At 41.8% G+C, this 24,694-nt stretch overlaps 1 protein-coding gene across 3 annotated transcripts in view; it reads right to left on the reverse strand.

The window, feature by feature from the left end:
* Positions 1–18,939: 18,939 nt before the first annotated feature.
* The window catches only part of DBNL (drebrin like), a 150,905-nt gene continuing 145,150 nt past the window's right edge, over positions 18,940–24,694 (reverse strand). For all 3 annotated transcript variants that reach the window (XM_086943449.1, XM_086943448.1, XM_086943447.1), the window contains one exon: positions 18,940–24,033. In XM_086943449.1, the coding sequence (XP_086799575.1) occupies positions 23,894–24,033 (140 nt within the window). In that variant the 3' untranslated portion in view covers positions 18,940–23,893. The remainder of the gene's footprint in view (positions 24,034–24,694) is intronic.

Consider the following 24,694-nt stretch of genomic DNA (forward strand, 5'->3'; position numbering starts at 1 on the left):
GTTGCTTTTTTAACGGATAGGAGCTCGAGGATGCAGGTATACCAGTGGGGATAACTAACAAAGTTGGGATTTTGAAAAAATATATTTAAAGTACGAAAATCAAGCCAAATTTGAGCACTTTGTCATTAACCACATTTCTGAAACAAGTGCCGATGGAGATCATTTAAGGGCGTAACTAGTCATGTACTTGATGAGACTTCTAATACTAAAATATACAGAGAAAGTGGGCTGATTTGCTCAATAAAGCACCCCGAAGTGGCAGAGCTTCCTAATTGGTTTATGATTTAATGTGCTGAATTACAAAATTGCCACACTTAAGTGGAGATAGGAAGGACAGTGTAAGGAACCAGTGGTAATGAATGGATCATGTATGGAGCCCTTAGCTGTTCGTGAGAATGCATTATACCAATGCCTTTCACGTATGGCGGCGTGTGGTCATCCCAATATACTATTGGCTGCAAGGGCAGGTAATCCTGTAGATCACATTTTTGCTATTACACATGGTGAATCTACGTTGTTCCCATTTGGTGTCATTATCAAAGGTAATGTTCTAACTTCTAATTAGATGGAAAACACTACATTGACCACAGCGATGGTGACCCTTGAACACAGAGTCTAGATTAGCACTGCAATTTACCATACTACGGTACAAGAAAAAGGCAGGGATGTGGAATTCCTATGGCCTGACACCCAGGACCTATTGTTTGGGGTCAAGCGCAAGTGGTCATGTTTGTTTTGTCCTTGGTCCCCTTACAGCACAAACCGTTTGGTTGCCAGTTTAGGGTACCTCATTATGGAATGTATGATAATGTTTGTATTCATATGCTAATGTTGTTTGAACATGTTCTAACTTGTAATAATGATTCATTAATGCAAAGCTTTTATAAATAGGGTGAGCACTCCTATGAAATGTTAGCTCTACTGCACTACAGACAGTGGTTTGAGTATAAAAATGTATACAAGCGTTTGCAAAAGTTTAACAATCTGAGACTACGTATAGTGCTCCTAGAATGCTGAGTAATTGCAAATATTTGCAGAAGCTTTAAAGCAAGGTTGATGATTCTTTGCTTTCAAATATAAAATGTTCACAAAATAAATGCAATTAGCAAAACAAATGTTTTGCTAAACTACCGTTAAGTTTTAGGTACCATTTCTTTTAATCAGTATTTAGTCACATTTGTTGATACATGATAGCATTCCCAAAAATATTCATAATGGAAAATCAGTGTAACCAGTTAACAAGATTATGGGACAAGAAAATATACCAACATTGGCAAATCCAATAGCTCTGACATTAGTGGTCAGCCTTTTGTTTTCGTCAATGCTCGTCTTAAAATGTTTTTTTCAAACTTTATTCTTGTGGGAGCTGCTGGGCCCTCATCATTATAACAAACATTGGCAAAAACCTAAATTGTTTTGGTCTCAAAAAGAACAATGCCATAGTAGTGCCAGGCACTGAACAAAACTAGTTTGCGTGCTGATATGCTCCTTGTGGAAGAGGAGAATGCAGTCACTCACAGTGAAGCAAGCAGATAGATATATATTTTTAATTAAGAAAAGTTCTTGGTTAATTCCATACCTAATTAGAAGCCCAATTCTTAAAGAAAGTCACAAAAGTGCACACAGGGTGCTTGCCCTTGCGTTAGTTCAGATTTACAGCTTTGATGAATTTACAAAAGTAGGCCAGGAAATCGTTCTCCTAGAAAATGTTTGTGAACTGCATTTTAGCACGAGCAAATATGCATGTGTAGATTTGCTCATGCGAATATCTGCTGAGCATTTACAAGTTCACTTTCTCTCCAAACCCTTTTTCACCCACCCTGGAAGAAGATTTACTTCTACCTTTGTCAGGAGTAAACTATCAACCTTTCTTGGTATGGGAAAAGATTAGACCAGAGCTGGTGAAAACCCTAAAACATGCAGGTTAGGAGGTTTGTACAGACTCAAAAGGGCATTCCAAGCCTGAAACTATTGCTTAGCGCTACATCCAGCCCCAGTATGTAGATCTGAAGAAAGGTAGCCAAGTAAGTTAACTGCTAGTATCCAAACTCTTCATAATGATGAGCTCTAGCATAATCAGAGAGGCTAGTATCAGCAGCAAAGGGTCAAGTTGATTTTATTTTTTTACAAAGAACATTTATGAACAACCTGTATCATGGACAAGTAGGTATTTGATTACATTCCACACCCCTGAAAATGTACATCAGAGGTTCGTCATTCTCAGTCAAAGCAGCCAAATTAAGGAATTCACATGGCAAATACACAAGCCATTAAGAAGTGCTTACACTTCAGGAGGATGGTCAAGTCTTGGCTTTTTCCTAACTAAATATACCAGAGAAGACTAATCAGTCTCTCAAACAGTCCAGTATGATAAGGTCTGTCAATGGTATACATGATGAACTAGGCGATGCTATTGTATGCATCACAAATCTATAAATAAGCTATTATTGGCTTGTTAATACAGGATACACACCAGCATGGCAATTGCATGTCATATACAAATTAAAACATACTAGAATATTACAGTTTACATAGTATTTAAATGGTCAAATCTTACCTCTTGATGAAAGCCCACCACCATGGTTCACAGAGTAATCTAACCAAATAATGTGATAAGAACGGAGCATTGGATGGCATGACAACCTCATTAATAATAAAAGCTTTGACTAATAACACCCATATCAATCAATATTCCTAACTGTAGGATCTACCTGCTTTCACGCGTAACCCACCTCCGTAAATAAATAACAATTCTCAAACATGCAAAGAAACATGCTTAAATCCCATACCCCTTAACTGGAATGACCTAGATAATCCCCATATGTTTATGTAACTAATTGCTATTACTGGGAACTATCAGTAGCATGCTACTCGTCTAGAAAGGGTATCCATGACAATGTTCCCAAAACTGGGATAAACGTGTCTGCAGACTAAACCAGCCTCCATATATCAGTATCACTAACTGCACAAATGGGAGCGAGCACACAATTTTAAATGCATGCTTTTAAATTGACATAACTTTAAAACCCTATCTTTCTATAGCTGGCAAGAGTACCCATTGGTATTGTATTTTTCATTCAGAAAGTGCTTCAGTGCCTGGTAGGGGGCAGTAAGCGCTTGAGGAAAAGTATCCTTCTTGTCGGCATCCAGTTTGTATCATGACTCCGTTGTTTTTGCATTGCCATTTCATGTCAAACACCTCTGTACGACCCTCCTGGTAATTTCTGCTGATGTCTGTTGAAATTCCAGCTGTCACGACCACCCTGTCCTTCCTGTTCCTTGTGGTTTGAGCCCATTTCGAAAAAGGGGAACCAAGAATTTGCCTCACCACCCTCAGACTGAACTCCTGCACACATCAATCCTGTTTCGCAAGACTTGGTCACGCCACCGTCCCAGAACTTGTTTCTTTCACATATCCTGTTGTTCAAGATCTCCCCGTTCCCTCACGTACATATCCTGTTTTTGCAAGACCTGTCCGTAATCTTTGTACCATCTGTTGCAGCCCCAGTCCTGCCTGAACAAAGAATCGTGTAACTGCAATTTGCCAAACCCTCCACCTAAACTGGTTTCTTAATGTGGGAAATGCGTATATAAGGCCTGTAAGCTGCAGAGTGAAGCAGCAGCCTCCTCAGTCTTGTTTCTAACGAACTTGGGACTCTGTTCCATAACCCGGGCTAATCTAACAAAACTTGGTTCCTCCTGCAGTCAAAGGCTCCTGTGTCTCCTTTTACTAAATAAGGAGGGTATGGAAGACTTGGGCGGTTCACCCACCACCGAGACCCAGTAAGTGATGGCAACTACTGGTTGCTGAGTAAGCAGTTAACCAGTAGAAGAGCAGGCTTAGCAACTATCTAGCCAATCGGATGTGTATGTATAATAATATGGAACCCCAAAGGGGATTGGGCACGAACCTCGAAAAGTCTGCAGTTATCAATTCAAGTTTCCTGCAGTCAAGATGCAATAAACTAAAAGCACAAAGTGGAAGTCATCAGCGAGAAAGTTCTGATGCAATGTCAGAACCTCATCATCACAGGAAAGACTAGTGCCCAAATAATGTCTGTCTCAGCTTCCAGAAACTACTTCGGTTTTGAGGCAGTGGTCTTAGACTTCTTTGGATTCACAGTGAATCCAATTTGAACATGAGCCCACTGTTTTCACGTTCATATTTGAATTCTCTGGTGCTGCTGCTCATCGCCTAGGCACATGTACCCATGAACAGCTTCTCTGCAGTGATGTGCCACTGCTAATGACATTCTGGAAATAACACTTGGCCCAGATTTTAATCGACTTGTGGTACCGATAACTGGTAATGAAAGGTCCTCTGAGACATTTGCGTGGTCATGAGCCATGCATTAAAGCAATTCTGGTTGCGGAGTGCCTGATAATGATTGAAATGCAGTGTTTTAGGTTTTAAATTGTAACCACGGGGTCTTCTCAAATGAAGTTTAAGGATTTTATATAATGTTAGTTTCTAAATGATATTAGAGAATAAAAAGTTACACACCTTTTGCACAATTCTTTATCATGGGTATCTTCATTTAAACTGTAAACACTAAATGTCGCCATCCATACGAAAGATCCCAGAACAATTTAAAATAGACCAAACATGCTCTCCTAAAACATTATTATTTACATCCTCAAAACTTTAATAGGGATATCTGTATAAGACCAGTCCCGATTTTAAAGTTATCAAGACCAGCATTGATGCCCAGACTCTTTATTTTCGCCTATTATAAGGAAGCAAATGAAAAGAAACCGAGGATCATCACAACTCTAGCATGCCTCTATTTAACATTGATTGTTGACTAATGGTAGGAGACTGCTATACTGAAACTCTACTTCTACGTCTGTGGCCGTCCGGGGCCGGCAAGGGTCGGGTTGGGCCACCCCCCTGACACTGTTATTGCCCCATAATCTGATACCCTTATGATTGTGTTGAATTAGTGTATTACCAGGACACTGATGTTGCTATACTGCTGGTAAAACATTGTCTTTTTGTTTGGGTCATCGCATTGATTGTTGTACTTTGTGGGACTTGGAAGGTTACTAGGTGCCTGGTTTTAAAATGCCCCTTCGGTCAGGTAGGGAAAGGCAAGTCCAGGTTTCCACCTCCAATGGTACCTTCACAGGTACCATTGATCAGTTTTTCAAACGTAAAACCTGTATTTTAGAGAAGGAAATAGCTCTTGTTGAAAAACGCCTTTCATTAGATATAATCACGGGCAAGCGTTCTTCAATGAGGCTGTTTCCCCCTGTCCCACTTTCCCAATTGAATAATGTTACTAATAATATTAATGTGGACTTAGCGGTAGCCACTGCATCTGCTAACCAAACTTTGGATCTAGAGGGGATTGGTACAGATAGTGTACTTGTTACTGCCCACGACACTATAGTGGATAGTAGCACTATCTACCATGACCTATCCCGTGATGACACCGGTCTTTCAGATTCCCCTAATCTCACCCAAAGCACGGAGCGGGTAAATTTATCTACTACTTCTCAGTGCTCGCCCACGCAAAATCCTGGTAAACGGAAAAGGGTAGATTCGACCGACACAGGGGGACACAACAAGGGTCAGAGAATTACCTACATATCCCCCACACAGAAAACCACCTCCACAGCAGTGGTTCCTCCTGAGGAACATAATGTCACAGTAAACATTGTAGAAAGTATACTCCTAGCCAAGATAGAGCTATTGATTAAATCCTTACTCTTACCGTTATTTGAACGGACTAGACTATTAAACACCAAGATGGATTCTTTGGATACACTAGTTAAAGAGAGCATAGCAGCAACAAATAGAATCCACACATCTCTAGCTTCTAAAGGTACAGATTCGACACTCCCCAAGAACAACCCAGTGATTTCCAGGGATGGGGGTATTAGAGCAAAAGCGGGACCACTCACCACAAAAGATCCTCAGCATAAACCCGCTCCTGTTATAAAGAAAAAACAGACAACCGAGAGTATATCCCAGCACAAGGTTGTTACTGTTTTAAATCCACAGCCCCCATCTAGAAAACAATCTAATCCTACCAGCCATTTCGACCAAAGTATACGGCCCAGGATCAAACCTGTACCCAGGAAACAATGTGTGAACCTCCCCCCTGAGTCACTTCCTTATACCATCATCTTAACAGGAGTGGCCCCCTTAGGGGAGGGTAAGAGAGAAACACACAAAGATCTATATAATAAGGTAATATTTTGGCTAAATAAAAACCGCCCACTACCTCCTAACTCAAACATAGAGATCCTTAATGTCAGGAGGGTGGACTGGGTAGGATACAGCAAAATGTGTAGTAATCAGCTTCAGGGAGCCCTGGGTAGCTGATTACATCAGCAAGGAGCCTAGATATGGTAGATTGTGGGATGTTCAAACTCTATCCCTGTATTATTTCTACCCCACACTAAATCCTCACAGAGCCCAAACACCGCACCCCCACATCCGAAGGTATAGACCTAGAGATAGATATAACCATGAAACACCAATATATCCAATGTTTCAGCCCCATCTCTTGAACCGGTTTGCCCCACTATCGGGATTGGATGGGGTGGACTGACTCAACAATGGTCCCTTGGTCCCAAGGTTGCTCGGTGATACAGGAAATTGTTCATTAACTAATACTGCAATTATAGTGGATATGTCCGAGACAGAGTTTGGAAAATTCCCCCTGAGAAGGATAGGAAGGGGGAAACATCAAGCCATACTCTCACACTTGAGACCAGTGGGGGGAATGTTACTTCTGTTGATATACCGCATAAGTCAACTGTACTTACCCTTAAGATATTATCCTGGAATATTGCTGGGTTAAAGGGGAAACTGGCAGAAGCTGACTGGGGGTCTTTTGTGGAACTTCATGATATAATCATACTACAAGAAAGTTGGTCTATTGATGCTATATATCGGGTTGGTTATTTGAATTATTTTAAACCAGCCAGTAAAGGTTTAAAAGGTCGTCCCTCTGGGGGTCTTGTTATCTGGATCAAACAATCTTTAGGTTTTAAAATCTCTGACCTACCGATTTTGAGCAATGATATTCTAGCTTTAAAATTGAGTAGTAAAACTAGCCAAGATCTCTTCCTGATTAATATATATGTCAGGGGGCGACCAGGTGGGAAGTTTTCAAAAACGGCTGAGGATTTAGATTCCCTACTGAATACCATTGATAGGGACGAATGTGTATTGGTGGCTGGGGACCTTAATTGTTCTTTTGAACCTGTCCACAATCTGGATAACGGGTGTTATGGTGAAGTCGATCAGATCTGGAACATTCCCCACCTAACCATTCCACCTGTCAAAAAAGTAACAGAGGCTGTTATGCAATGGCTAGGTCTATGTCTTGAATGGAATCTACGAGCAGCGAATGGGAGGACAAAATCTGACCTGATGGGTAATGCTACTTTCGATAACGCCCATAACTCGAGCCGTATAGATTACTTCTTAATTAGGATGGAGTACTGGAGTTTACTTGAGGATATGGAAATAGTTACTAGGTCAGAAAGTGATCATAATCCCCTAGTAATAAACTTATCAATATACGGTGACTTACAGAGAACTAGTGCAACAAACTTAATTACTGCTGAGGCTGTTCTTACGAACGACTGTAGAAGGGTGCGTTGGGCCAGGTTTCTGGAAGATCCAACCATTATAGATAAGGTTTCACAAGTGGTATTAGAAGCAACCAAATTGATGGTGCCCATATTAGATGATGATAGTACACTGGATCAAATTGCGGTGATTCATGAGTCCCTTTTTAACCAAATTAAAACTTTTTTTATTAAACCAGCTAAAAGAAGGAAAACCGGCTCGGTCCAATTAGGAGCCAAATGGTATGATAAGACTTGTCGTCTTGCCCATAGCTCCTTGATAGCTGCTATTAAAACTAGGTCAGCTATAGACATTAAGCTAGAAAGGGCAAACTATAAAAAGGTGCTTAAGCAGGCGAAGATAAACTGGGACGAGCAATGTTGGCTAGATCTGTATAAGGCCAGTATTTCCACCAACCAGCAAAAATTCTGGGAAGTAGTGAAATGGGGAGGGACAGGGGACCAGCAAATTCCAGCTAATTACGTCCCAGCCGAGACATGGGTTAAGCATTTCTCGACGCAGTTCAGTAATACAGATCTGATTGCCCGCAATCTAGGAGAGACTATCGGTGCTCTGACTGCAGTCCCCCCCAAATGACCAGATAGTCTTCACGGAACTGGAGGCTGTAAAAGCTTTAAAACTAGTTCAGAATGGGAAAGCTCCTGGAATGGAATGTGTTCCAGCGGACCTTTTTAAGTTTGATCAAGATAATTGGGTCCCATACATAACGAACTTAGCAAATGCTATAGCTGGAGGTGTCAGAATTCCTGATTCTTGGAGAGGGGCGGAGATCCTACCCGTGTATAAAAAAGGGGATAAGACTGATGTGGGAAATTATCGCCCCATCAGTCTTATCGATGCCCTGCAGAAGGTAATTGCCAGAAAGCTGTTGGGTAGAATCCAGTTTTGGATGACAGAAGAAAACATCCTGTCCCCACTGCAGGCTGGCTTCAGGGCTAATATAAGCACAGTTGACCAAGTACTCAGATTTGCTATGATTTACTGGAAGACTGTGTTTCTAAGAGGAGGAACAATATACGCAGCATTTGTGGATCTCAAATCTGCGTTTGATTTGGTCCCCAGAGTAAAGTTGTGGGCAGCCTTAAGGAGAATGTGAACTCAAGAAGGGCAGATAATACACCCAATCAGGTTGCATGAGGAAAATTTCGCCAGAGTAAGGTGGGGTCGCCAGGGACAGGTGACCAATTCTTTTCCTGTGACCCGTGGAGTGAGGCAGGGCTGTGTCCTGGCCCCCACCCTATTCATACTTTTTATTAACCAGGTGGTTCAGTTCCTCTTAGAACTCCGACAGATGCACCAACACTGGGTGGGACCAAATTCCCCCTTTTAATTTTTGCTGAGGACACCCTAATTTTAGCAAAAACACAGATGGGTCTTCAGTTAGCTATAAATAAGTTTGCGGACTTTTGCAGCCAAAACTACCTCGAAATTAATGTTTCTAAGACTAAGTTTATGGTCCTGACAAAGAATAAACCCCCGAGGGGCCATGTAACGATGAATGGGACTAGCTTAGAACAAGTAGAGGTTATGACATATTTAGGAGTTGTTATTGACTATAGGTTACGCTGGAAAGAACAAATTGAGGCCCTTAGTCTAAAATTTGCACGATTATCGGGGTGCCTTGTGAAAGAACAACGTTGCTCTTTGACTAAAAGGGTTCTACCGGCGCTTAAAATCTATAGCCCCAAAATTAGTACCGCCATACTTTATGGGGCTGATCCCTGGGGGAATGTGGATCTGGCTGCCTTGGATAAAATCCAGAACAAATTTTTTCTCAGTCTAGTGAGTCTCCCACCATCGACACCATCTCTACCACTTATGTTAGATATGGGCTTTCATACTATTAAACATCATGCCCAATATAGGATGGTTGCGTTATGGAGACGTATCTGGTCTACCCCAGAATTAATCATGTTTGCCAATGAAATACAGGATGTAAGAGCGCAACAAGGGGCGGGGGATATACCCTGGTTTAAATCTATTAAGAATACCCTATTTAGAATGGGTCTCCATTCGCTTTGGAGTGAGCCGGGTAATAACATCTTCCCGTCAAAAAAAAGACTTCAAACTTCTTTTCTGGTCCTCAGTTAAAGAAGAACATGTTACGCTCTCTGAGAAATCAAACCTGACTAGCATGTTTTTGATCCATAAAGTAGTCCCACATACAGAGACCTATTGGGACACCATTCTTAAAAGTTCCAATAGGAAACTATATCATCAGTTCCGTGTAGGAACTTTGCCACTAAGAGAATTCACTAATAAATGGCATAATCAACAGTCCTTGTTCTGCCCTTGGTGTCATGAGCAAAAGGCATCCCTAGGGCACTTCCTGTTTGTATGCCCAGCTTACTGTGAACCGCGCCATAAATGGGTAAAACCTATATGTAAAAGACTAAATACCAGGGTGAGCAGTGAAGCAATGTCAATACTGAGATATAATACAGCCGAATGGCTGTCTATAGGAGTGGCAAAATTTCTTGGATGGGCCTGGTTAATCAGAGCAAGGTGTATACGAAGAGCCAATAGCTGAATGTTAAATATGCTGGACTTAACCTATTTTATTTTTTTTTCTAGGGGTGGTAATCCTGCAATGTCTTTTTATACCTGTATAATTCTGATATTAACGTCTTTCTATGCTATTTAATTGATCTTTTAAATTAGATCTATGATAATATTAGCTGTTTGTATAAAATTGTATATATTTATTGTGTGCGTTGTGTATGTATTTTATTATGCTGGTCTTTTATGAAGAAAAACTTCGAAATAAAGACGTTACAAACTGAAACTGAAACTCTACTTCTATTTCATTGGGTCTTTTGGGGAGGAGTTTGTGTTGTTAGAGAAGATAAATTATAGGTCATTTTTCCTTCTGGGATCTAAATTAACAATCATAAACCCTGAAGAAAACAGCAAGGTCACCTCCATCCCAAATGAGGCTGGGGAACAGCATGCAAAGGAATTTTTTAAAGATTAAATGCGATGAAGCCATTATAAATGTATTTGCCAAGAGAACTGAGCTATCTAGAGGACAGTCATGAGGCCAAGAACGAGTTGACAGAAAAGGGCCATTGGTATGTGTATACTGCACTGTGCTTCTTTCTCTGACTATCTAAAGAAATACTCCTCATGAGGAAGCATCTACCCCAGGGTTCTCCAACCTTTTCTGTAACAAGAGTTATTTATGTACGATTAATATCATCAATCAATCATAAAACTTGTAGAGCGCACTACACACCCGTGATGGTCTCAAGGCGCTGGAGGCGTGGTGGGGGGGTCCTGCTAGTGAACAAAGAGCCAGGTCTTGAGGAGTTAACTGAAGGCCAGTAGGCCCTGGATCTGACATAGGTTGGTGGGGAGGGTGTTCCAGGTCTTGGCGGCGAGGAGGGAAAAGGATCTGCCGCCGGTGGTCGCTCTTCGGTTGCGGGGGACTGTGGCAAGGGCGAGGCTGGCGGAGCGGAGCTGGCAGGTGTGTAGAAGTTGAGTTGAGTGTTGAGCAATGCTGGGCCGGTCTCGTGGAGAGCTTTGTGTGCGTGAGTGAGGAGCTTGAAGGTTATCCTCTTGTTGACGGGGAGCCAGTGCAGGTCTCTCAGGTGTGCTGTGATGTGGCTGCGGCGGGGGATGTCGAGCATCAGACGCGCTGACGCGTTCTGGATGCGTTGCAATCGCCTCAGGAGCTTGGCTGACGTTCCGGCGTAGAGGGCGTTTCCGTAGTCCAGCCTGCTGGTGACGAGGGCCTAGGTGACTGTTCTTCTCGTCTCAGTGGGGATCCACTTGAAGATCCTGCGGAGCATTCGGAGGGTGTTTAAGCAGGATGAGGAGACCGCGTTGACCTGTTTTGTCATGGAGAGGGTAGAGTCGAGGATGACCCCCAAGTTGCGTGCCTGGTCGGTGGGTGTCAGGCTGTTCCTAGGGTTGCAGGCCACCAGGAGTCGTCCCAGGCTGAGGGGGTGGAGCCGAGGATGAGGACATTAGTCTTGTCCGAGTTTAGCTTCAGTCTGCTGTTCCTCATCCATTCGGCGACGGCCTTCATTCCTTCGTGGAGGTTGGTCTTGGCGGTGTGAGGGTCTTTGGTGAGGGATATGATCAGCAGGGTGTCGTCAGCGTAGGAGATGATGTTGAGGTCATGCTGTCGGGCGATGTGGGCGAGGGGTGCCATGTAGATGTATAACGTGAGGTAAACAAGGGGTTGTGTCCAGATTAAGCGTTGGGTAGGACACGTCGATGTATAGGGAGAAAATGGGGACCCAGACGCTTTTTGGTTCTGCCAATAATTTTATTTAAAAGCAAAACAGGTGATGGACCGAATGTGGATCAATGTCACACATTCAACCCAGTCCAAAGATCTGGGCCCAAATCCATCGTTGTTTTGCACTCCACACCACCCTGGGTTAGACAATGGCGATATGCAAATCAGCTCTGACCCTGTGCCCCATGGGAACAGTCCAGTCCGGACTACAAAAGCCATGTCCTTCCCAGAACGGAATCAAGCATCCGAGGACCGGACCGGTTTCGAGGTAACACCTCTCATCAGCCCGGCTAGCTTGACTCCAATGGTGTGGAGTGCCTGGGACCCACGTCTGAGCATCCCCAGCGCACTTATGGCGGTATTTGCAAACAAAACAGGTGATGGACCGAATGTGGATCAATGTCACACATTCAACCCAGTCCAAAGATCTGGGCCCAAATCCATCGTTTTTTTGCACTCCACACCACCCTGGGTTAGACAATGGCGATATGCAAATCAGCTCTGACCCTGTGCCCCATGGGAACAGTCCAGTCCGAACTACAAAAGCCATGTCCTTCCCAGAACGGAATCAAGCATCCGAGGACCGGACCGGTTTCGAGGTAACACCTCTCATCAGCCCGGCTAGCTTGACTCCAGTGGTGTGGAGTGCCTGGGACCCACGTCTGAGCATCCCCAGCGCACTAATGGCGGTATTTGCAAACGCCATTGTCTAACCCAGGGTGGTGTGGAGTGCAAAAAAACGATGGATTTGGGCCCAGATCTTTTGACTGGGGGAATGTGTGACATTGATCCACATTCGGTCCATCACTTGTTATTTTTGCAATAATTTTATTTAAGGCAGACTTTTCACCCTATTGTATTTAATCAATGGGTGTTTTGATTTTTTATTCAAAGTTTACAATTACTCCACTTGATAATGTATTTATCATAGTCCGAGGACTTGCTTTGTCATACACAGCATGATATTCATTATATACAACTTTTATACATTTAACACTAAAAAAATGATCCTTTGTGATACTCAATACAACAACATTACATTTCACAAAATGACATTACATTAAACAAAGTGCAAATTGTACCCTCCTAACGGGTTTTATCACCAGACCTGTTATCAAGTGTCTATAGTATGTTTGCGGTCTGGTATCGCAAGGGGAAAAAAGGTTTTTGACTGAAAAAGTAGCTTCTTATTTTACACCCTTTGCGCTAAAGCAACTCGTCAACAGGAGTGAAAAAGGGAAAGCCAAAGGTAAGCCGACGCGTATCCAAGCCTGTGTGTTGGTCATCAGGCTCTTCTTCAGGGCTTTTTTTAGTGGGTACCTATGTGAAAACAATACGGGACATGTTTGAGACAAGGTACCTCTCTCTTTTGTTGGGATAAATGCCTTTAGTCGGTTGCATTCATTGTTACCTTTGCGGTGAACGGAATCAGAGTCTGTCTGGTTTGCAACTTCTTACTGACAACTCGCTCTGCAGAGGTAAAGGGCAACCTTTTTATCTAGTACCTGTTTATATGCAACATGTATGCTGTCATTGTCAAACTCTTTACGAATAATAGTCAGGACTCGCATTTACCTAATTTCTTGGATGTGGTGGCCGAATTTCGAGTCTTTACATTCTTTGATCAAATTTTGCACGGACGGCGGCGGCAGGGTCTATGTGAAAAAATAAGGTTTTGAACAAAACTGGATTCGGGCGCTTACACCTTTTACGGCACTCAAGTTTTACCCTTCGTAATGTTTACTTACTTTGGGTTACAGCCCGCAGGCTGGCCGCTGCTTTCTTGATTCTGACGGCGTCTGTGTTGTTGCAACTAATGAATAGTCGCGTTTGCTGCAAGGACGAGACGGTCAGTGTTAAGAGGATATTTTACCGAAAAAGATTGTGTATTCCCTATGTGTAGTCTCTTACCTTTAGAAATCTTTCATAGTTCCGTAATTTTCCTGCCTTGTTCCGTGTTCGACGGTTTACTAGGTTGTATTGGTCACATGACTACCTTACTTATGCTCATGTCATGTGGTTTAGGGATTATGGGATATGTAGATGTTTAACAGCGTCGGGCTGAGGGAAGAGCCCTGGGGTACGCCACAGATGATTTTGGTGGCCGTGGAGTGGAGGGGGGGGGGGGGGGGGAGGCGAACACTGAGTTATGCCGGAGAGGAAGGATGTTGTCCTGTCCAGGGCCTTCTCTTGTATTCCGGCGTCGTGTAGGCGTGTGTGTAGTGTGTGGTAGCAGACCTTGTCGAAGGTGGCTGACAGGTCCAGGAGGATGAGGGCTGCGGTTTCTCTGTTGTCAAGCAGGGTCCAGATGTCGTCCGTGGCGCGATGAGGGCAGTCTCGGTGCTGCTCTTACCACTACGGCTGTAATAGTGAGCATATCAGACAAGATTACACTAGTGGCCACACTATGCAAGATTACAGGCTGTGATCACCTCACTGCCTCAGACAAGTTTGCCATTGGTAATGTAAAAAGGCTTTGTCAATTTGGGATGGGTTATAGACAGCAGTCATTGCTGTAATGCCCCTCGTACCAAGGTAAAACTATGAGTAATAAGTCTTCCAAATGCTGCATGATTTATAACTCAAAAAACAGCATTAAAAATACAAATTTACAAAGTCAAGCATTTTTCTACAAACAGCATGTGAGTTCTGAAAATACACACATTGTCATCTCTAATACCCAATTTTCAACTATGGTATACATATATTAATTCAACCATGCAAAAGCTTCTAATAGAATATGCCTTGCTGCACACAGGAGAGCTACTCACAGGCAGCTGGAGGGCTACCGGTAGTTCACAAGCTACTTGTTGGAGAAGCCTGATCTACCCAAACTGGAATGGAAAACATGTGAATGGCTACACTTATGACAGGTCAAAGGCAATTGGCTGGCTGCCCCTGTGGCAGGTGGAGCAGTGTGAAGTGATTAGGTGCAGTTCTACAACGTGCTTCATGGGGTGGGAAGGACTTGTGGCACCTTCGTGCTATTCCATCTGGGTTCATGGAGGAGGTTAGGCAGAGGGTGTGTGTGTATAGGTCACCAGCGAAGCTGGTGTAGCAGTACACCAGTAGAATGCCAAATGGTGTAGGCTGTTGAAGGCTAAGACCAGTATCCCAGGATTGAGAAAAGAGAATGGAAACAACTGGAGTAGAACAATTGTGAAAGGAGGCTTCTAGTGGGATGGGGTGACCAGAGCAGTGCTCATGAAGAAATTCCCAAGACGCAAGAATTAGCCTACAGGAAGAGGTGCTTTTGGGCGTGTCCAACATGGAGAAAATAAAGTTGGGAACCCCATTGAACAAAAGGTAGGTATATGGTGCAGTGTGGTGGAAGAGGACCTTGCCACTTGACATACATTACTTTGTCCCGCAGGGAGCCAATACAGAACATTTTGAATAGTGTTACTGATCAGCTGTATTAAACCGAAGCACCACAAGCTTCCACCAAGCTCCCCCTCCAAAACCATAAAAATAAACTAACTTGCATAAGCAGTTCCTACATTTTTAGGCTCTGCTGATGAGATGCATCAAAAACTCAGTCAAAGCTTTCAAGTTCAAAGCATACACAACTTTATTGGACAACATGAATGGGCTGAAATCATAAGGCAAAAACAGGTAATTTATTACAAAATAAAAAAATGTTTAATATTAAAGCCAATACTTGAAAAGCATTTTTTTACTAAATGGGGTTTAGCCTATCTCTATTCACATACCTTAGTACACAAAAACAAAACATGGCTAAAAGATTCAAGAAAACCATTGTTCACAGGCTTTTTTCTGCTTTCCACACACATACCACCCACTTCAATGTCAAACTTCCTAGCTTCACGTTCCAAATAAATCATCTAAAGAAATTGTTTTCTATTATGAGAGGTCTCAGCATCCAATGTTAGCTACTTATCATTAAACCAAATTAAGTCCAAATTCTTTGCATGTCCGTAAAAACCCGCCTAAAACGAATAATACAAGTTTGTCTCTTTATGGTAAGCTTATTTAAAACAGAACTTGTAGCACATCTTCGTTTATTATCAGTGCTTTAGCTGAACCTAAACTATTTCTGAACATTTTCAGACCCTGATTTTTAACATGTACTAGTACCGAGTGCAAGCAATAACCAAGTGTACCTGTATCAGCAACAAAAGGAGTAAGTAGCTCCATAATTAAAAACACTTGGTTAGCTTTTCAAACTCTGGAGAGAGGACTTCTGAATCATCTTACGTTGTACGCCCACCAATTGCTTTCCTGCTTTTTAAATTGCTTAAAATAAGATCCAAAAAGCAATCCCTTGCTCATAGCGTTAATGGGAGAACCTTTATTCCATGCTTTCAATAAAAAGCTCCAAAAGCAAGCCTCAAGTGTTTACTAGCAATCCTAAAACTAGTAAGAAATGGCTGATTACTCATACCTATATCAAAAGGTAGCCGCAAAAAATAATAGTTAATAATCTCTTCGGAGATATACATGTGCCAGCCTACATAGCAGTTTAGGTCTAACCTGTTTTTACAAGATTGTACATACACTTTATTACTGCAACACCCTTCTTCAGACCGGTCTCTTCACTGTCTTGTCAGCAATTTGGGAAGCTGCCCCACTGCAACAGGCTTACGTGAATTCCATTCTGACAGGACACTTGGAAAACAACAGCTCATTTGACTCCTCTCAGAATGGTTTTCACCCAGGTCACAGCATGGAGACTGCTCTCCTAGCTGTGATCGAAAACCTGAGGGAGGCCTTGGATGCTGGACGTACCTCAGCGCTGATACTATTAGATCTCAGCACCGCATTCGACACAGTATCACATCAGATCCTGTTGCAACAGTTGGAGGAGGCTGTCATTGAGGGCCTGGCCCTGGGATGGTTCGCCTCTTTCTCTTCGAGAGAACCTTCCAGGTGGCAGATCCCCCTTTCACCTCCCGGATACACGCTATTAAACAAGGGGTTCCACAGAGCTTAGCCATGAGCCCTACGTTATTTAACTTGTATGTCCAACCTTTAGCAGCAGTGGCTGGGAGTAGAGGCCTAACAGTGGTATCATATGCTGATGATACTCAGTTGGTGGTAGCACTCTCTGATGACTTCACACGGGATGCTCAAGTTCAGGAGCGATCTTGCTGCCGTCACAGAGTGGATGACTGCCAACTGCCTCCAGCTTAACGCTAGCACCCGCCCCCAAAAAGGTGATTAAAAACCTTGGTGTATGGGTCGACTCGGCCCTCAGCTTCCAGGTCCAAACTAAAAAAGTTGCTGGGACCTGCTTTGGAGTCCTGCAAGGGCTCAAACCGCTGTTGGGCTTTTTTGATGCCACAGTCCGTCACGTCATCATACAGGCATCCATCATGTCTAGGCTGGATTATGCCAGTTCTCTCTACCTGGGGGTGAATAAGGCTGAAATCCTTCGTCTGCAGAGGGTTCAAAATGCGGCTGCTAGAACTCTTCTTGGCCCCCCTAGAACTTGCCCTACAACCAAAGCCATCCGCCGACTACATTGGCTGCCGGTGACGAGACGCATCACGTTCAAGTACCTGTACATTGCCTTCAAAATCATGAACTTCTCCTCCCCAGATATCCTGGGGAACCTGCTTTTACCCTATACACCTACTCGCCTACTGCGATCTATGGGCCGGCATCTAGCGGTTGTCCCTCGGGCGAGGAAGGTGCGTGCAGGAGGACTCTCCCTCCGCACCCTGGCTGCAAAGCTGTGGGATTCTCTTCCCGGCATTCCACAAGGTCATTAAAACACACCTTTTCACTTCGTTTTAGGCCTGGTCTTCTGGTAGTAGCCTCACAACCTCTGTTAGTGCTGGGATCCCCCTTTACTGGGGCAGCTGCGTGGTATTCAAAACCTGTAGCATAACATAACTGCAAAAGCTAAGCAAGACATGCCATTATGGAAAAAAGGGCTGAAAAAAAAAAGTAGAGATCTAAAGTATTATGCCTAAAGATGACCCACAAATCCAGACAGGTGATAGGAAATTGGTGCAATCTTGTTCTGGCGAAGAAACCATGTGAGTCACTACTGTTAGAATTTAAGTATAAACAACAACACTGACTTTGTATGGATCATGTTGGATTCTGAGAAATATGATTGGACATGTACCCTTTACAACTGCCAATACAACATAGGCCGTTTAATATTAGTGTAATAGCATTGATGAAGAAGAACGTTTAGATCATAAATTAAGCTACTATTACTCTGATGAAGTTCTGTCAATGTAGGAACGAAACACGGTGGCTGTTCTGTGTAACATGTTAAATAAGTAAAGATTCTTTTGTATCATGAAACAAGACAATCAACTCTCGATCATTTGGACATTTCCTCAAATATGACCATTAAATGCTAAATATTGGCGAGGCCAGAACAGAAGATTATATTCAATTGACGAAATTCGATGTTGCACCTCCATATTTAGTTTGTACTGTGGGCACCAGGCTCCTGGAGGTGGGCAACTATCGTATTTAGGACTCAGTTTGGAATTATGAAAGGTGCAGGTCACCACTACAACTGTCCAATGTACTTTTCAACTTTCCACATTGCTCTAACTGAATTGCGCATAACCTGGCAGTCAATAATGCTCCAAATATAAATGATAAACATTTGTATCCAATTCTAGTTCAGCTGGCCATTTTAAATGAGGAGTTTGTTCAATTTTGCAAGAAACTAACCAAAAACACTCGTTTTTTAAATAAATAAAAAAAATCACGATCAGCACCCGTTTGTCTTGCAGACAAGCTCACCATCTCTGGTGGTTCTTAGCACACCTGCAACCAGGACACCATCAAATTGCAGACTAAGAATTGTAAAAAAGGAAAAAAACATACAACAAGCAGCTAGGATATGGGACAAACTCCTGTGTCAACCAGGACCATCCCAAAGCTGCTCCAATTTAGGAACCAGTTGACGACATCTCTTTAAAGAACACTATATCACAATGAAGTAATCATCCAAAACCTATCTCTACCACTCGTTGACTTAAAGCTCATCTATGTAGTGTGCTTCGCAGTCTTATGGCTAGGTTCATGTTATAGAAATACATATACATATAGGAATCCACAGTAGAACACACCAAAAGAACAAAAAACAAGGTTTTTTTTATCACAAAGATTAACTTTATTACATACCTAATACAATTTAAAAAAAAAATCAAAAATACACAGCCAAAGGCCCAGGTCGCACATGATTTTGCCAAAATGATCTTGCTTCCGACAAGAGGTATGGCATTCATCGCCACTTGACTCTCTTTCTACCTCTACTACATCTCCCACATCCCACCACACCTTTTATAAGCATTCCCTCTTACTCAAAAATACAAGACAGTGGTTGGTCAGTCCTTATTTTTATGTCAATATCTTCACAAGGCATTCAGGGAAATCCCGTTTTTTGGGCACCTCCTTGGCTGCCATTTTTGTATCGCAAGCAATTCACAGTTTCTCATAATTACAGTATTACCCAGGAGCCCTAGGTTCTCATTCTGTTGTATTTGGAATTGCAAAGGGCATTTCCCACCGGAATAAGAGGTAAACATGAAAACTTTGGATTAAATGGAATACAGGAGCAGTGAAATGGAAACCCTAACATTGTAGTGAAAGGTGCAAATACCTTTCTGGAAGGTTGGGTGAATGACAGTAACATTCATCTTCCATCTTTTTATTTCCTATGCTAAGGCTAGATCCCAAATCATGATTCCGAACTCAATGAAAACTGCGCAGCTGTAGCACAAGTCGATGGTGATGCAATCGCCATTGAAACACATTGCAAATGGGAGAGAATTCTGGTCAAGGAATCAGATTCAGAGTGGGAATTTCCATAGACATATGGATGTTTAAAGGAGCAACATTAGGGTCATATGGACTTTCACAGTCTGAATTCTTTAACAACCAACTTTTCAAATTATGAACAGTAATTTTTTGATATACTTGAATGTTTACTAAAAGAAATGTGGAGAACCTATAATGGGAAATAATAGTTTAGTACTGATCTAACTTCTAGACCAGACACAGTATTCTAGGTAAAGCTGCACCATTCCCTATACATCAGGCTCTTCTTTAAGACTTTGGAATGGAGCAGCAGTGGCTTCACACACGTCCACCATTTAGGCATCAGAACATCCATTAAGGTGCTACAAACCAGAGGCAAGCAACTAACCCCCCTTTCTTTTTTGCAAAAAGCAGTTTTTACCAATTCATCAAGTACCACTGTTACCACCGGACAAACCAAGTAAAAAAATCAACTATTTTAAACATTTCTGCTAAAAATACTGGAAATGTAGTAAGTGGGTAACAACTAGCTGTTTTTGGTTTCAAATTCATAAAATCTTGAATCAGGTAGGAAGTCTTCCAGGAAAAAGTGAACTGATTCCACAACACTTTACTCGGAGAATAATGATGCAATCTCTAAGTACAGGCTTTAAAGACAGCATAGACTATCCCATAATATCTTAAGGTTCAGAATCCAGCCTGGGTATCTGTAAAATACAGGCTGCCAACTTACCACCCCTGTGTTTAAAGAGGCCCTCACTTCCTCTTTCTCATCTCTAATCATGGACGAGCCACAGCGTAAAAAGGGCATCTCATATCTGACATGGTGTCTGGGTTTCTCCCAGTTGGGATATTACTTTAACATCTTATATTTATTATGAAAAGTAACCTAAAAAAGGACTCCTTTAAGAATGTTATTTTCACTGGAAATTGTTTCCACTTGGAGTGCCAACTACATGAGCCTTAACATAACAGATTCTCAAACAACAGTGGCATAAAAGTTCATTACAATGAGGTGACAGTTGGTCTGTTAAAATAAGTAAAGTGGTATTAGTCCATATACGAAATTGTTTGAAGCTTTACGTTGTCCACCTCACTCCATTTAAATGGCTGCACACTCTGGGAGACTTTCTACAGTTTCTGAAGAGTGTCCTGGAAGTTCTACAGAATTTGGGTAAGTATTCACAGTTGGAAATCTAGAATAAATAAACTGTTTACGGAGGCTGGGAGCTTTAAAGACTAAATAGAATATAGAGTGCAAGAATTCTACAGCAAGACATCAGCAGAGGAATATAGAATTTTATAGGAAATATGCAAAAGAATTATCAGTACCCTCCTTGTTTTAAAGGCTTACCTCGGTCACCTGCAGCAGAAGACTTTTTAGAAACATGGGAATTTTGGCTTGTTGAGAGATTGAAAATTCATAGCAGCAGTAAATCACTGCATAACCCGAATGATCTGTTATGGTACAAGGACACCACAGGTGTAGAATATAGAGAGAACACAGAGAGGCCGTACTGATACACTTGCACCAAAAGAGCCATAAACTAGTTTCTGACATCAGGGCAGCATGTACGTGGAGCATCAAGGTTCACCATCTTTTAACAGTAGTGGTTCTTCTCATGCATGGACTAAACTATAAAAACAAAAATGTATATTTCATATAAAGTGACCCCATTCCTTGTGTGATTTAGCAACGTAAGACCACGCTTTCTCTACACGTTGCCTTACATATAAAACCTCACAAGTGTACCACCTGTACAAGTGCATTTTAATACGAAAGGTCAACAACAGTAAACTAGGAATAAAGTGTAGCTCCTCTCATACTTTAATAGGCCACTGACATAGGATTTGGAGCTTATGAATTTGGAAATGAACTAAAAAGAAATACAGCAGTTACAAGAGAATTAACTTTTTATGCTCGATAGTCCAGTCACCAGCAGAATTTTCAATATAGAAAATTTTACGGCACAGCAAAAGAAATTACCAAACACCACCAAAGCAACTCCCAAATTTTACCAAAGAACATGAAGTTTCATAATTAATTTCATAGATGAAATTTTTCCCCAAAAAAATATGTGAAACATGAAAGGAGTTGTATGTGAAAATGTCACACCTACATTGCTGTCTGCATGCCCAGTTTGAAAGTAGGACGTCTAGAGCTAGCCATCATTTATCCATCTAGAAGCGAATCTATGTTACTCCAAGTGCCGTAAGTACTCTACCAGCCCCAAAAGGACAGACATCATTGGTAGCAAAGGTGCAACAAAGATCCAAGCTAATAAGGAAGAAAGATCAATAAATGAAATATTGTAGGGAATAAGGTCTCCAATTAGGGGGAAGTACACATTTGTCAGGAATTTATTTTAAAACAGTGGGTGGGCTGCAATCGACTGGGATCATACAGCCTAAAATGTACCCAATACTGACCCAATCATTACAATATTAAATTATTAAAATAATAAATCCATCTTTAGGTCTGGTGTGCACGTGATAGGGGTACACTCAGCTGTAGTTATTAAAACATCCAACTGGAAGAAGGATTTATGCAGGAATGTAGGAAGTTTATTAATACCACTTGGATTAAACCACAGTAATTACTTCGGCAAACTTTGGCCAAATAAGACAAAATAACTATTACTAAGAAGATTAAAAACTGCTAGTACTCCCTTCCCTAGCTTTTAAGATCTCCGCTTCAAAACCAATCCACAGTTGATTTCCCTCCACAATGCCATTTACTTTTGTTGGTTCAATATTGTGAAGAGAAACATTTTATATGTAAAAAATGTAGCCCTTCAATGTCTAGTATTTACAATTCAATTTATACCTGTATAATCTTACCGTGGTCCCATTGTTTGCTTCTCTTTCTTTATTCAATCCCCCAAAATGCCCAAATGGCTCCAACTTATTAAATTAAAATTGTGCCTCCCCCACTTGGTTTTCAAATTTAAATACATTCTTTACATGATTTTGAACAGGGCTATTCATGTAGGTCTCTAAAGTTATCATCCATTGCTATACGTAAGTTCTTAAAAACTCAGCAGCGTATGAAGATGCGCACAAACGTTTTGATGTTGGTTTGAAAAGGAAGACAAGTTTGATTAATCAAAGATGAGGTGTCCAACAGTTATCGCTGGGTCAAGACGGTATAGGGACTGTGGTGCTAGTGGCCACACTTACTATACTATCAGATCAGGACTTTGTGTAAGGTTTTGGTCACATTCTAGGTGAAAAGAAGAACTATCTCAAAAAAGTTACCTCTAAACATCTTTTCTTTAAGTTTCAAACATCAGTGGTGTGCAAAAACATGCCAGGGATGATGTGGGTTGGCAGTGAGGCATACAGTCCCTCCTTTTAACAACGTCCTTCTTAATGTGAATGACTACAATAGACACTTAAGAATCAGTTCATTTTACAGCCAAGTGTGTTGGAGAATATGGATACAGACGGTATGTGAATACTATGTGATCTCATCTAAACCATGGTCAATAAAATGAAAGTGATATGGGCAGTATTTACAAAAAGAGATGAGTTAACCCTTACTTTTCGCAGAGTGACTCCGGACCACTTGAACATACATTGTCAATTTTCCTGTGTTTGTCTCACCGAGCATGGCTGGCCTTAATTGCATACTAAAGATCAGTCATTTTGTTAAGCCTCTCCAAGAAATGGAGACTACTCATAGCATCAACAATACTGCTTAAAATTTGACAAAATAAAATGAAAAAATTTCCCATCTGCAAGCTCCCTCTCTGTACCCAAACGTGTGCACCCAATCCCACACCAAAGCCACCAAATTACAGACATTCTTGAGTGTCGTTGATGATACAAGGCAAACTGTGTTGTCAACATAACAATCAAAGTGCATGACATTGGACAAGTAATGATGGATCCCATAAATATAGCCGCATTGGTTTATGGAAAAAAAACCCAAGCCAAAAGACACGATAGGAGGGGAGTTTTTCAGAATCAGCGCAATACAAGCCAAATTTTGTATATTCCATTTACTTCAGCACCATGTTTTCTACCTTGAAGGTGAGAATGGAAGCACACAACCACTGCTTCAAAAGTCATCATAACACGGCCACAGCCAGAGCAAAGGTTGAGATGGGACCCTGCGCATGTCCATGATACATGGCAGTTCTGAAAGCTTTACGCTGGAAAGTAACTTCTTAAAACAGCAGATGTGATAAACCAGCAGTTTGCTTTTGGTTTCTATTTTAAGTAGGTTTTTGGCATCCATCATCTTCTGCAATTGACCTCTTCTCTGTTTGTTGCAACGATCACTCAATAAGTTCCACGTAGTTTGCAGGGAACATGCCAAAGTGGCCATCTGGACCATAACCACGCCACCAGCCGTCGTCAATCATCTCAATATCAGTGATGATGTTATCTGGGTCGAAGGAGATCTCTGTGTCATCCGCTACGAAAAAGATGTAAAAACAAAATTTGTGAGGGCAAACGGATAAGTTAATGCTATGCATAATAAAGTTACTGGTCTAATGGTAAACAAGAAAATTCTTGAGCAGCAGAGGACTCGGAAAGAGAAGCGTCTGTAAAAGACCTTTGCTGCTCAACAGACTACTTCTTCCAAAAGAATTTCAGGAGCAAGGGCTCATTAAAAGAATGTCCAATATACCCCAAGTCGCTTCACATAACAGATTGCAAATATATATAAGATAATCACAATCCTTGAACTGCCACTTGCTCAGTACCCTAAACAGGTACAGACCACAACGTGGAGTATTTTGCAGTGCCTTTATTGCAAAGTATGGCATCCATAAATCAAAATATATATATCCGAACAGACTCCTTCTCGTTCGGCCGTTGCTCGAAGGCACAAAGATATATATATATATATATATATATATAACACAAGAGTCGTCCCTTGCTTAGCAGAGCCCACAAGCAGATAGGTTCAAATTTCGGTTTTAATAGGCAGATATTCATTGCAGGGAATAGAAAACAAGTCCAGTTATTCATGGTGCAGCCGGACGAGTTTCCTGCTCGACAGAGCACTTCCTCAGAGGCCGCGTGGTGTCCTTGTCGACGATGACCTGGATCTCCGACAGGGCTTCGCCTTC

Source organism: Lissotriton vulgaris, chromosome 11 (genome assembly GCF_964263255.1).
Source record: "Lissotriton vulgaris chromosome 11, aLisVul1.2, whole genome shotgun sequence".
Lineage (NCBI taxonomy): Eukaryota > Metazoa > Chordata > Amphibia > Caudata > Salamandridae > Lissotriton > Lissotriton vulgaris.